Source organism: Nerophis ophidion, linkage group LG17, assembly GCF_033978795.1.
Source record: "Nerophis ophidion isolate RoL-2023_Sa linkage group LG17, RoL_Noph_v1.0, whole genome shotgun sequence".
Classification (NCBI taxonomy): Eukaryota; Metazoa; Chordata; class Actinopteri; order Syngnathiformes; family Syngnathidae; genus Nerophis; species Nerophis ophidion.
In genome coordinates, this window is record NC_084627.1 from 24,733,395 (window position 1) to 24,747,814 (window position 14,420).

A 14,420-nucleotide genomic window follows, 5' to 3' on the forward strand; every position below is an offset into this window, starting at 1 on the left:
AACGCTTGCGTCGTTGGTCCTCTACGTCATCATTGAGCGCCTCTTGTTTATGAAGTCGTTTTTTGACAATCAGGTTATGTAAAATATTTCAGCCGACAGAAAGACTATTTGAGAAATAAATTGCATGACAGCAACGAAAGTTCTGCGGTTTAAATACTCCGATAGTGAGAGTTTGATAAAAAAAAAAATAGTTGACGAAATGAGGAAAACCGTTCGAAAGATATGCCCCCGTCCGGAGACATAACACAGTGAGCAAACATGGAGGAAGAGGAAGTCCTTGGTGAGCAGCTGTACAGTCGCATCTACCCCAAACACAGCGACGATGCTGCTAAACTGACAGGTGAGTAAACACATCCATCATATGCCACTGCAACTTCTATACTTGCACTGTTTATACAAACCTTGTGAACAGGGACGTGCACATCAATCAATCAATCAATCAATGTTTACTTATATAGCCCTAAATCACTAGTGTCTCAAAGGGCTGCACAAACCACGACATCCTCGGTAGGCCCACATAAGGGCAAGGAAAACTCACACCCAGTGGGACGTCGGTGACAATGATGACAATGAGAACCTTGGAGAGGAGGAAAGCAATGGATGTCGAGCGGGTCTAACATGATACTGTGAAAGTTCAATCCATAATGGATCCAACACAGTCGCAAGAGTCCAGTCCAAAGCGGATCCAACACAGCAGCGAGAGTCCCCAGCCGATACACAGGCGAGCAATACATGGCCACCGGATCGGACCGGACCCCCTCCACAAGGGAGAGTGGGACATAGGAGAAAAAGAAAAGAAACGGCAGATCAACTGGTCTAAAAAGGGAGTCCATTTAAAGGCTAGAGTATACAAATGAGTTTTAAGGTGAGACTTAAATGCTTCTACTGAGGTGGCATCTCGAACTGTTACCGGGAGGGCATTCCAGAGTACTGCAGCCCGAAATGAAAACGCTCTATAGCCCACAGACTTTTTTTGGGCTTTGGGAATCACTAATAAGCCGGAGTCCTTTGAACGCTGATTTCTTGCCGGGACATATGGTACAATACGCAGATTTCTTGCCGGGACATATGGTACATTACAATCGGCAAGATAGGATGGAGCTGGACCGTGTAGTATTTTATACGTAAGTAGTAAGACCTTAAAGTCACATCTTAAGTGCACAGGAAGCCAGTGCAGGTGAGCCAGTACAGGCGTAATGTGATCAAACTTTCTTGTTCTTGTCAAAAGTCTAGCAGCCGCATTTTGTACCAACTGTAATCTTTTAATGCTAGACATGGGGAGACCCGAAAATAATACGTTACAGTAATCGAGACGAGACGTAACAAACGCATGGATAATGATCTCAGCGTCCTTAATGGACAGAATGGAGCGAATTTTAGCGATATTACGGAGATGAAAGAAGGCCGTTTTAGTAACGCTTTTAATGTGTGACTCAAAGGAGAGAGTTGGGTCAAAGATAACACCCAGATTCTTTACCGTGTCGCCTTGTTTAATTGTTTGGTTGTCAAATGTTAGAGTTGTATCATTAAATAGAGGTCGGTGTCTAGCAGGACCGATAATCAGCATTTCCGTTTTTTTGGCGTTGAGTTGCAAGAAGTTAGCGGACACGCCTCCAGCTGACTACAATCCGGCGTGTTGGTCAGCTTTAGGGGCATGTAGAGTTGGGTGTCATCAGCATAACAGTGAAAGCTAATACCGTATTTGCGTATGATGTCACCTAGCGGCAGCATGTAGATGCTGAAGAGTGCAGGGCCAAGGACCGAACCCTGGGGAACTCCACACGTTACCTTAACGTAGTCCGAGGTCACATTGTTTTGGGAGACGCACTGCATCCTATCAGTAAGATAAGAGTTAAACCAAGACAGGGCTAAGTCTGACATACCAATTCGTGTTTTGATACGTTCTAATAAAATATTAATGATCGACGGTATCGAAAGCAGCGCTAAGATCGAGGAGCAGCAACATAGATGACGCATCAGAATCCATCGTTAGCAATAGATCATTAGTCATTTTTGCGAGGGCTGTTTCCGTGGAGTGATTTGCCCTGAAACCGGATTGAAAGGTTTCACATAGATTGTTAGACGCTAAGTGTTCATTTAACTGCTCCGCAACAATTTTTTCAAGGATTTTTGAAATAAAGGGAAGGTGAGACACCGGTCGGTAGTTTACCATGAGGTCAGGATCGAGGTTAGGTCTTTTAAGAAGAGGATGAATAACTGCTTTTTTGAATGCTAGGGGAACAGTGCCCGAGGAAAGTGATAAGTTTATAATATTTAGCACTGATGGACCTAATAATACAAAGAGCTCCTTGATCAGTTTCCCAGGAAGTGGGTCAAGTAAACATGTTGTTTGTTTTATTCCATTTACACGTTGTAACAATTCCTCTAATGTTATTTCCTCAAAACAAGAGAAACTATTTTGGAGGGCAGTATCCCCCGTATATACAATCGTGTCAGTGTTAATAGAACCCAGTTGTAGCTGGGACGCATTGTCTTTAATCTCCTTTCTATTGACTTCAATTTTCTTACTAAAGAATTGCATAAAATCATCAGCTGAGTGGGTGGAGCTACTGGAAGGAGTCCCTTGTTGGGTTAGCGATGCTACCGTACTAAACAAAAATTTAGGATCGTTTTTATCACGGTGGATGAGATTTGAGTAATATTTAGCTTTAGCTAAGGTAAGCATGCGTTTATAAGTTATTAAACCATCACTCCATGCTTAATGGTGCACCTCAAGTTTAGTCGTGCGCCATTTGCTTTCTACATAATAATTTCTGAGCTCTAGTTTCTTCTGTAAACCACGGGGTACGCTTTTTTGGAGCCTTTTTTAACTTTAGCGGTGCTATGTTATCAATGGTTTCGTGCAGGGCCTCATTAAAGTTGTTAGTGAGGTTATCAATAGAGCCCACATACTTTGGGAATGGTGCCATTACCGAGGGCAGTAGGTCAGCAAGAGTTGTCGTTGTGACCGTAGTAATGTTGCGGCTGCTATAGCAGTTTTTATTATTATTAGTTTGCCGAACATGCGTCTGAACCTCGAATTTTATAAGGTAATGATCGGACAACACTTTAGTATACGGGAGTATCGTAACTTTGGAAACGGTGATACCCCTGACAAGCACTAGGTCTATCGTATTACCGTTGCGATGCGTGGGTTCATTTATTATTTGTGTGAGACAACAGCTTTTAAGCGGACGGGCAATATGCGCATGTGTAAAGTTAGGAGGACATGCCTCGTTTAGCGCAAAAAAGTCGTTTGGTTTAAGCCAGGTTTCGCTGAGACCGATGACGTTAAGATTGTTGTCTCTGATGATATCATTAGCTAACAACGTTTTGGGAGACAATGATCTTATGTTTAAAAAACCTATATTTTAGGTAGTGGGCTGTTTTAGGGAATTTTTGATCAAATTATCCGTAGTAGCAATATTAATAATGTTGTGTTTATTATGCCCAGTGCATTTAGTATAATTACGACCATAACTAGGAATTGATACGACGGGAATTTTCCGATTGTTTGTTTGTTGCTTTGATAAACTGTACTTATCATAGTTAGCCACCTCAGTAAAACACATGTCCAACTCTGAAACACTCAAAGCAGAAAAAACTTGTTCTAATTTAACTGACTCCTTACCCAGACCAGTAGTCTCGCATCTTCCATTTAAATCCGGCTTCAGGTTGGAGGGAAGTGGTGTTCTGTGGGGATTAGCCTTCTGCTTTGTTTTTAGCCCCGCTCGGCATCCGCGTTTCCGATCACACCGCTGGCGTCTGCTCCGTAGACGGCCCCCGCCGCTACTATACTCCCCCTCTTCACAGGCCGCTGGATGTAGCCGTCAAAGTATTCCCGTGCTAGTTAGCAGGTCTAGCAAGCACGCGTCTATCAGTCCAAAACGGCCCGATATGTCCACTTCCAGAAGTGTCTGGCGGTCGTACGTGATCACGGAGTGACCACGATGTGGCCAGCCATAAAGTTTGTAGAATTGTCCGGTATTTCTGCCAAATGTTCCATATTTAGCAGGAGCTCCTCGAGGTCGCAGCCCTTCCGGGCGCCGCCATCTATGCATCTATGATTATAGAGGGGCAGGGGCTCAAAGTCAGAAAAGGGCAGGAAATTTTTCTTTGGTCCTTTACACAATTTGGAAATTAATGTAAAATTAAATTTGGAACATGGTCCGAGTGGACCATGTTCCGCACCTCTATTTTCGAGGCGGCTGATCGGAGCTGTGGCCGCAAGGTAGTTGGTGCTTGTCGGGGCGGCAATCCTAAAACCCCTTGGTGGACACCAGCGGTGAGGGATGCCGTCAAGCTGAAGAAGGAGTCCTATCGGGTCCTTTTGGCTCATAGGACTCCGGAGGCACTGGACAGGTACCGACAGGCCAAGCGGTGTGCAGCTTCAGCGATCGCTGAGGCAAAAACTCGGACATGGGAGGGGCTTGGGGAAGCCATGGAAAACGACTTCCGGACGGCTTCAAAGCGATTCTGGACCATGGTCCGCCACCTCAGGAAGGGGAAGCAGTGCACTATCAACACCGTGTATGGTGCGGATGGTGTTCTGCTGACCTCAATTGCGGATGTTGTGGATAGGTGGAAGGAATACTTTGAAGACCTCCTCAATCCCACCAACACGTCTTCCTATGAGGAAGCAGTGCCTGAGGAATCTGTGTTGGACTCTCCTATTTCTGGGGCTGAGGTCGCTGAGGTAGTTAAAAAGCTCCTCGGTGGCAAGGCCCCAGGGGTGTATGAGGTCTGCCCGGAGTTCCTTAAGGCTCTGGATGCTGTGGGGCTGTCTTGGTTGACAAGACTCTGCAGCATCGCGTGGACATCGGGGCGGTACCTCTGGATTGGCAGACCAGGGTGGTGTTTCCTCTTTTTAAGAAAGGGGACCGGAGAGTGTGTTCCAACTATCGTGGGATCACACTCCTCAGCCTTCCCGGTAAGGTTTATTCAGGTGTACTGGAGAGGAGGCTACGCCGGATAGTCGAACCTCGGATTCAGGAGGAACAGTGTGGTTTTCGTCCTGGTCGTGGAACTATTGACCAGCTCTATACTCTCGGCAGGGTTCTTGAGGGTGCATGGGAGTTCGCCCAACCAGTCTACATGTGCTTTGTGGACTTGGAGAAAGCATTTGACCGTGTCCTTCGGGAAGTCCTGTGGGGAGTGCTCAGAGAGTATGGGGTATCGGACTGTCTTATTGTGGCGGTCCGCTCCCTGTACGATCAGTGCCAGAGCTTGGTCCGCATTGCCGGCAGTAAGTCGAACACATTTGCAGTGAGGGTTGGACTCCACCAAGGCTGTCCTTTGTCACCGATTCTGTTCATAACTTTTATGGACAGAATTTCTAGGCGCAGTCAAGGCGTTGAGGGGTTCCGGTTTGGTGACCACAGGATTAGTTCTCTGCTTTTTTCAGATGATGTGGTCCTGATGGCTTGATCTGGCCGGGATCTTCAGCTCTCACTGGATCAGTTCGCAGCCGAGTGTGAAGCGACCGGAATGAGAATCAGCACCTCCAAGTCCGAGTCCATGGTTCTCACCCGGAAAAGGGTGGAATGCCATCTCCGGGTTAGGGAGGAGACCCTGCCCCAAGTGGAGGAGTTCAAGTACCTAGGAGTCTTGTTCACGAGTGGGGGAAGAGTGGATCATGAGATCGACAGGCGGATCGGTGCGGCGTCTTCAGTAATGCGGACGTTGTACCGATCCGTTGTGGTGAAGAAGGAGCTGAGCCGGAAGGCAAAGCTCTCAATTTACCGGTCGATCTACGTTCCCATCTTCACCTATGGTCATGAGCTTTGGGTCATGACCGAAAGGATAAGATCACAGGTACAAGCAGTAGAAATGAGTTTCCTCCGCCGTGTGGCGGGGCTTTCCCTTAGAGATAGGGTGAGAAGCTCTGCCATCCGGGAGGAACTCAAAGTAAAGCCGCTGCTCCTTCACATCGAGAGGAGCCAGATCAGGTGGTTCGGGCATCTGGTCAGGATGCCACCCGAACGCCTCCCTATGGAGGTGTTTAGGGCACGTCCAACCGGTAGGAGGCCACAAGGAAGACCCAGGACAAGTTGGGAAGACTATGTCTCCCGGCTGGCCTGGGAACGCCTCGGGATCCCCCAGGAAGAGCTAGACGAAGTGGCTGGGGAGAGGGAAGTCTGGGTTTCCCTGCTTAGGCTGTTGCCCCCGCGACCCGACCTCGGATAAGCGGAAGAAGATGGATGGATGGATGGATGGATGGATAAATTTGCTAATAGGAAGCTAACTACTAAGCTGTGTGTCCTTTGTAGGTAAAAGTGATTGCCATTTCTTTTGTGTCAACAAATGATTGTCATAATGAGTTAATTCACATTATCATAAGCTTGGAAGACGTGAAAAGCAACAAAACACTGGTTTATTATTAGGCTATTTATTGTTAAAGATAAACACTTTAATATTGAACATGAACTTTGAAAAAAAAATAAATACCCAAATGGAAAAAACTTCAATGTGAAAATCTGTCCTTCTTCCATTTACTTGATGAAAACACCATCAAGTTGTAACTTAATGGTCTTTCTCACTTAACTCTCAGACTAAACAACTGAAACGCAATACAGGGCCAAAAATATGGACCAGGGGCCAGTAGAGGGCTGTAGGATGGAGGCCACCCATATGCTCCTCAATGTAAATTCAGGGCTTCCATGAAATGCTGTGAAATCAATGCACAATCAGTAGCCAAACCTTCTGGGGGCCATGTCCCTGTAGATGTTGATCACATCATTGTGATTTATGACTACGTCTTTTTCAATGGAGAGGAGAAGGAGATCAGACAGCCTGTCTTCTGTGCATAGGCTTATGAGTGAGTTTTTGACCAGCTTCAGTTTAGAAAAAGACCTCTCTACTGTGGCAGTGGACACTGGAATCGTGGCATATGTTTTCATCATTTCTTCCTCCCCAACATTTACCGGGATTTCTATGGCTTCCTCTGTGTCAGGAGTTGCATCTAAAGCCTCTTTTCTCTCAGGTGTTGTTTCTATACTCTCCTCCTCTCTCTCAGGTGTTGATTCTAAGGTCTCTACCTCTCTCTCAGGTGTGACACTTTCTGAGGTGTGTGGTCTTTCTTGAATTCTGGTGCTAGTACTTGGTTTTAGCCATGCATTAAGACAGTGGTCGGGAACCTTTTTCACTTAGGGAGCCATACAAGCCAAATATTTTAAAAAGTATTTCCGTGAAAGCCATATAAAACATTTTTAAAGACTGAATACAACTAAATGCGTGCATTTTTATGTAAGACCAACATTTTTAGAGTATAATAAGTCTCTTATTCTTTTTAATGACATTGTTATTCTGAAGGTAACCAACAAATAAAATAGTTCTTGCCATTAATGCGACATCTTGAACAGGTGCGGTAGAAACCGAGTGGTTGGATTAAAATGCATGAGAATGTTTTATATTTTAAACGTTATTTTTGACACTGTGATTACCAGCGGAATTATTCACTACTTATCGTGTTAAACAATGTCAGTTAAGATTTTTCTGAGAGCCAGGTGCAGTCATCAAAAGAGCCACATCTGGCTCTAGAGCCATAGGTTCCCTACCCCTGCATTAAGAGGTCTGCTACCCTTAGCTGCTTCCTGGCGCGCCTTCTCCTTCATTTTCTGTATCCTTTCTTTTTTTTGGCATTGTGCTGCAGGCATAATCAACATGATTCAAGTTTAAATACAGATGGTAATATTCCTAACAGATAACCTACATCTTATATCCCCAGAATGCTGAAATTGTTATTAATAATAATAATAATAATTATTATTATTATTATTATTATCATTATCATTAGTCTTCTTATTATTGTTATTATTATCATTATTATTATTATTATTATTTTGTTAACCCACAAAGTAATAGCAAAGTCACAATAAACTTTATATCTAAACCTTTACTGTGAGAGAAATGTGATCCGCCATAAACACGGTGCATTTTGTTTTGAAAATTAACCCAGTGTTTTATTTTGTATTTTGTACACTACTTCCTGTCCTGCACGATCCGCTCTGCTCTGTGCGGATTAGATGTGCCGTGCTCAATTGATGCGCCGTGCTCCGACGTCCGGCAAAAACAAAAGCTGACACATTGAATAATAGAATAATACAGCGTTTTTCTGAAATATTACCCACATTAGATGCTGAATAAGTGGATGGCGACTAGACCATAACTCACAGGTTCAAGTTGATCCACTGTCACGTCACCATCAGGGGGGCAGTTGGCTCTCTCTCTCTTTCACTTACTCACTTACTCGCCCTTTCTCTCTCTCTCTCTGGCGGAAGCGGCAGGATCAAACAACCCGGTATTACAAGAAAACGTGGAGTTTTTGTACCGCTGTTTTTTGGAGGGTTTTTTTACATCCCTGACAGGAATTTATTAATGTTGTTTAAAGAAAAAAAAAAAAGAAAAAAACACGCAGGCAGAGGCCACTTTTTAAGACAAGGCAAAAAAGGGCAGGGGCTCAAGCACCCATTGGGCCCTATGTGTGCACGTGCCTGCTTGTGAAGTATGTACCTGCATCCCTTCCCCTCAGGTATGCTGCTGGAACTTCCTGGTCATGTTTTGAGTCAGATACTGCAAGATGAGGCCATGCTCAATGCAGCTGTGGAAAAAGCAGTTGGCGCTTTGCAGTTGGACCAGAAGGAGCCCAGGTACATGCAGAAGAGGAGACTGGATTGAATGAAGTTTTAGATGTGTTTGACTTATATACATGATTAGTTGCAGCAAAATAAAGAGTAAAGAAGATGATGACCTTTCGGTGTCTTCAGACTCTTTGGGCGAGCAGCTTTTTGACCTTGTAAATGTTTTCGACACTGGTTACTCACAGAAGATCACAGGTCTGTTAGCTTCTTGTTTAATGCACTGCTTCATATCAACATCTCTGAACAACACATTGGCCAAACAGTCTTGCTCAAAGCATTGTTAATTGTGTATGAAGATGCACATTTTGCTTAATTTCCACAAGGTATGTTACTGGAGCAGCACAAGAAAGCTGTTTTAAATCTTCTCTCGGATCCCAAACAGCTGGAAGAGCAGGTGAACAAAGCGCTCAGGACTTTAAAAGAGTATGTGACTTATATTCTGGCTTTGTAGATCATTCTCATATTTGCACTTAAAGGTGAATTATAGTGAAGCCTACTTTTTATTTACAAGCCCTGTTTCCATATGAGTTGGAAAATTGTGTTAGATGTGAATATAAACGGAATACAATGACATGCAAATCCCTTTCAACCCATATTCAATTGAATGCACTACAAAGACAACATATTTGATGTTCAAACTCATAAACCTAATTTTGTTTTTGCAAATAATTAACTTAGAGTTTCATGGCTGCAACTCGTGCCAAAGTAGTTTGGAAAGGGCATGTTCACCACTTTGTTACATCACCTTTTCTTTTAACAACACTCAATAAACGTTTGGGAACTGAGGAAACTAATTGTTGAAGCTTTGAAAGTGGAATTCTTTCCCATTCTTGTTTTATGTAGAGCTTCAGTCGTTCAACAGTCTCCGCTGTCGTATTTTACGCTTCATAATGCGCCACACATTTTCGTTGGGAGACAGGTCTGGACTGCAGGCGGGCCAGGAAAGTACCTGCACTCTTTTTTTACCAAGCCACGCTGTTGTAACACGTGCTGAATGTGGCTTGGCATTGTCTTTCTGGAAAAGACAATGCCATGAAAAAGACGGCGCTTAGATGGCAGCATATGTTGTTCCAAAACTTGTATGTACCTTTCAGCATTAATGGTGCCTTCACAGATGTGTAAGTTACCCATGCCTTGGGCACTAATGCACCCCCATACCATCACAGATGCTGGCTTTTGAACTTTGCGTCGATAAAAGTCTGGATGGTTCGCTTCCCCTTTGGTCTGGATGACACAATGTCAAATATTTCCAAAAGCAATTTGAAATGTGGACTCGTCAGATCACAGAACAATTTTCCACTTTGCATCAGTCCATCTTAGATGATCTCGGGCCCAGAGAAGCCGGCGGAGTTTCTGGATGTTGTTGATAAATGGCTTTCGCTTTGCATAATAGAGCTTTAACTTGCACTTACAGATGTAGCGACAAACTGTATTTAGTGACAGTGTTTTTTTGACGTGTTTCTGAGCCCATGCGGTGATATCCTTTAGAGATTGATGTCGGTTTTTATATAGTGCCGTCTGAGGGATCGAAGGTCACGGTCTAATGTTGGTTTCCGGCCATTCCGCTTACATGGAGTGATTTCTCCAGATTCTCTGAACCTTTTGATGGTATGGACCGTAGATGTTGAAATGTGTTGAAAATGATTTGCAAATCATTGTATTCTGTTTATATTTACATCTAACACAATTTCCCAACTCATATGGAAACAGGGTTTGTACTTTTTCACATGAGAAATTAGAACATTTGAATCAATCAACGGTCTAATTGAAGATGTTCTTCCTGATATGTGATGTGTTTACAGACAGCATGTGGAGGAGACAGACATCAGTGACTTTTCAGACACTGAAGATGCAGAGAGGTTGGGAGAAAAGCTCTTCTCACTGGTGGAGAAATTAGACCAGTGTCATGCACACGACATTACCGGTAAACTGAGACTACAGCGTGTTCCGCCATCTCCACCAACTACGTAAACATTTACTTCCAGTTCCCTCTTTGTGTAGGCATGCTGCTGGAGATGGACACAGGTGTTCTCCACCAGCTGCTAAGTGAGCGTACCATGCTGGAGGCTGCTGTGCAGAAAGCACAAGCAGCTCTGGAGACATAAACAAGAATACAATCCATATTGGTGTTGAGCTGGACAACTGAACTTTGGACTGAAAACAATGAGTACAAGTTTAAGCTTTTGATTTACTTGAGTAATGTGTATTTACGATTTTGTTATAACTTTGAACTTTACAAAATGCTAATTTGATGACTTAAGTTACACTGACATTGTTTGACATTCTTCAGAGGATATTCTCCATAAATAGTGCAGGTGTGGTAATCCATGTTACATAAAACAAAATACACGTTTCATAGCGCTACATAACACAAAAATACCTTTTTATTCAGTACTTGTCTGTGTTTTTACATGATCAAATGAAAGCTTGCTTTCCTGAAACAAATTGGGACCATTTCAAATATTACAAATTCACAAATAAACTTAATGAAATATGAGGTGAGTGTAGGAATTATGATTCAATTAAAACTGTCATTAAATTACAATGTGTACTTGAAAGTACACTTCTTCATATACAATGTAGATTTGGGGGATGGGCAATTAATACAAACACAAAATTCATGACATTTGTGGTGGATCAAATGTTTCTCTTCTAAGCTAATTACACACACAAATTAAGTTCTCCACACATGCACTCTCTCTTACACACTTATTTATGCATAAAGCCCATTAATACAATCAATAAAATATACAAATATTTGGATATATTTATTTTTTATTTTTAGCACTGTTCATGATTCCTGCTGGTCCGAAGACACTACTCATTGGGCGGGAAATATTTGGTCCAAACTGGGACCAAAAGCCCTTCAAAGTTGACTCATTGATTGAAAGGAGGACATGAAATAAATTATGTGGAAACATGCGGCATCTTCACATCGCTGAATTAGTCCAACTCCAGTCTGTTTGCTTGTAGTCATTGACAGGAGGGAAAGCACACAACACAGCAGACAACGCACTACAGACACTGGTCATTCTTGCACACAGCATGCTGTCTCCAGTGGAACCCTGAAGAACGGCATACAACACCACAATAGGAAACTTATAAAAAGGTGCTTCTTTCTCTCTATCCATCTCACACAAAATCAGTCAAACTATTGGACTTTTAAGACACAAGACTGAGAAGATACAGGATGCTGCTTGTGATTAAAGTGAAGCTGGACAGCAGAGAGGGCTTTTATTTGTACACTATGTAATGCCTGCATGTTTATGTGAAGGCAGCAGAGACTTCTGCTCAAGAAAAAACACTAGATTTGTTAAAAAATATAATTTGTAGCCATTATGGAATTCAAAAGGAACAAGTGGCTAAACTGTTGACTGACACGATGGTGAATAGTCGTTCTCCGAGAAAGGTTCCTTCAGACACACAGCAGCTCATCTTCATGCTTCGTTGACTTCCAGGTAGCGAAACACTTAGTCCAACAAGTGCTTACAGTCGAGATGTTCACTTCATCAACTCCTCCAGATATCACTTACATGAGAAGAACAAACAAATGAATATAAAGCGGGGGTGGGATATGAGGTAAGGTTTGTTAGTCTCCACCTGTGTTCACATAGGTTACGAAAAGGTGCCACCCCCTACAGATGCATTCCTCAGGCTTGGACGACTCTGCAGAGACAAGCAAGAGTTACTACAGTCCTCGTGTCCCTTCCGTTGCTGGCGGAGCAGAGCCACAGAACAAAAAAAAGACACACTTCCAGTGCTGCCCTCATATTACAACAACACAAGCTAAATAAATTGTGTTATCAATACTGTAACTTTGTTTAGTAACCATGCAGATACTATGGAGGGTTAATGGAGCTGCATCACAACAAATACACATCTTCAGCATGCTTCAATACTGACCAATGACTACCAACCATGCGTCCCATTAAGACCAAGGACTACCGACCGTGCTTCACTGTAGGACCACTGATTACCCAGCATGTTCTATTCTCTGACCAATGGCTACTAAGCCTGATTCACTCTTTGACCAATGCATTTTTAACAGGCTTGGTTGGACCAAAGAGCTCCCAGCATGACTTACTTTCTGACCAATGACCACCCAATATGTTGCGCTCTGACTGATGACAATCTGGCGTGCTTCACGTTTTGATATATGACAACCAAGCATGCTGTAATTTCCTACCAATGATTGGCCAGATTCTCACTAGTTACAAAAAAATAATTTCCGAATATCTATGGGTAAATAACTACGGCGCGGGTTTTTTCAACTCAACACGATTCTCGATTCAAAAACGATTTTTTCCCGATTCAAATGGATTCTCTATTCATTCAATACATAGGATTTCAGCAGGATCTACCCCAGTCTGCTGACATGCAAGCAGAGTAGTAGATTATTGTAAAAAGCTTTTATAATTGTAAAGGACAATGATTTATCAACCGATTACAATAATGTAAATTTGTTTTAACTATTAAACGAACCAAAAATATGACTCAAAATATTGGACACGGTGTGTTGTCAAGCTTATGAGATGCGATGCACGGAACGACACAGGAGGTCCTTCATACCGACAGCCATCAGACTGTATAATGCATATGTTCCTTCTTGACTGCACTTAAATGTAGAATATATTTATATTATTCATATGTTGTATATTAATTATTATTATTATTGTTTATTGTGAGCGAACTGTGGTGCTGAATTTCCCCCGGGGATCAATAAAGTACTTTCTATTCTATTCTAAGCGTAAGCCACTATGACACTATTGTTCTTTTTTTAATTTTCATAAATGTCTAATGATAATTTAAATGAGGGATTTTTAATCACTGCTATGCTGAAATTATAACTAATATTGATACTGTTGTTGATAATATTCATTTTTGTTTCACTACTTTTGGTTTGTTCTGTGTCGTGTTTGTGTCTTCTCTCAATTGTTCCGTTTATTGCAGTTCTGAGTGTTGCTGGGTCAGGTTTGGTTTTGGAATTGGATTGCATTGTTATGGTATTGCTGTGTATTGTTTTGTTGGATTGATTAAAAAAATTGAGAATCGATTCTGAATCGCACAATGTGAGAATCGCGATTAATTCAAATCAATTTTTTCCCACACCCCTATAAATAACCATTACTTAAAATAATGCATTTATTTAATAATTACCACGTTTCAACCTAATGCTGGCACTATACATACACTCACTACACTGCATTTGACCACATCATTGCAATTTTGTTTTGCAACTGTCAGCCTCCCTCGCTCAGAAGCTAAACAAATGTTGGAGACAGCAGGCAGGTAGTGAGCAGGCACACATTACCACATTGAATGGACAGCAAAGCATCTTGGCAAACACTTAAAGCATGCTACTACTGATGCAATGAGAAGTGTGAGGGAGAGCAGCAGGCGGCGTTGTGTAGGGTAGGTAGAGGGGTAAGGAAGGTTATGAACCACTTGAAAAAAACCTTATAAAGAAGTACCTGGTTTAAATGCTGACTCACTTCGCGTGATAAAGAACTCATTGAGCTAGAACGTGAGAGCTGAGGACAGCGGGAGGGAAATAAACATTGGACAAGAAAACAAACCACAAAGCTTTATTATTTTTCTCCCATGCATCTGTTTAAGTCACAGCTGACTAGCTCGGAAATATGAAAATGGTTCTTCGAGTGAAAAAAAAAAAACAGATATGAAGACTTTTAAGTTTTCATCACAAAATGATTTCTAACAAAGATGATTATGAGCAAGGATTTAAATGGACATGCTGTATTATATTGTGTCATGTGCTCAGTA

General features: G+C 42.4%; 2 protein-coding genes across 4 annotated transcripts in view; one reads left to right on the plus strand and one right to left on the minus strand.

Moving 5' to 3' along the window:
• LOC133536261 (uncharacterized) lies at positions 1-13,692 on the plus strand. The gene is made up of 6 exons (XM_061876666.1): positions 1-340; positions 8,531-8,648; positions 8,716-8,834; positions 8,963-9,062; positions 10,442-10,563; positions 10,641-13,692. The coding sequence occupies exons 1-6, from the start codon at positions 259-261 to the stop codon at positions 10,742-10,744; spliced, it is 645 nt and encodes a 214-aa protein (XP_061732650.1). The 5' UTR covers positions 1-258; the 3' UTR covers positions 10,745-13,692.
• The window catches only part of sec16a (SEC16 homolog A, endoplasmic reticulum export factor), a 22,665-nt gene continuing 19,250 nt past the window's right edge, over positions 11,006-14,420 (minus strand). For 2 of the 3 annotated variants that reach the window (XM_061876665.1, XM_061876663.1), the window contains 3 exons: positions 14,111-14,170; positions 12,240-12,305; positions 11,006-12,167 (listed from right to left, as the gene is read on the minus strand). In XM_061876665.1, the coding sequence (XP_061732649.1) occupies positions 12,255-12,305; positions 14,111-14,170 (111 nt within the window). In that variant the 3' untranslated portion in view covers positions 11,006-12,167; positions 12,240-12,254. The remainder of the gene's footprint in view (positions 12,168-12,239; positions 12,306-14,110; positions 14,171-14,420) is intronic. The other variant, XM_061876664.1, reaches the window with a different exon arrangement.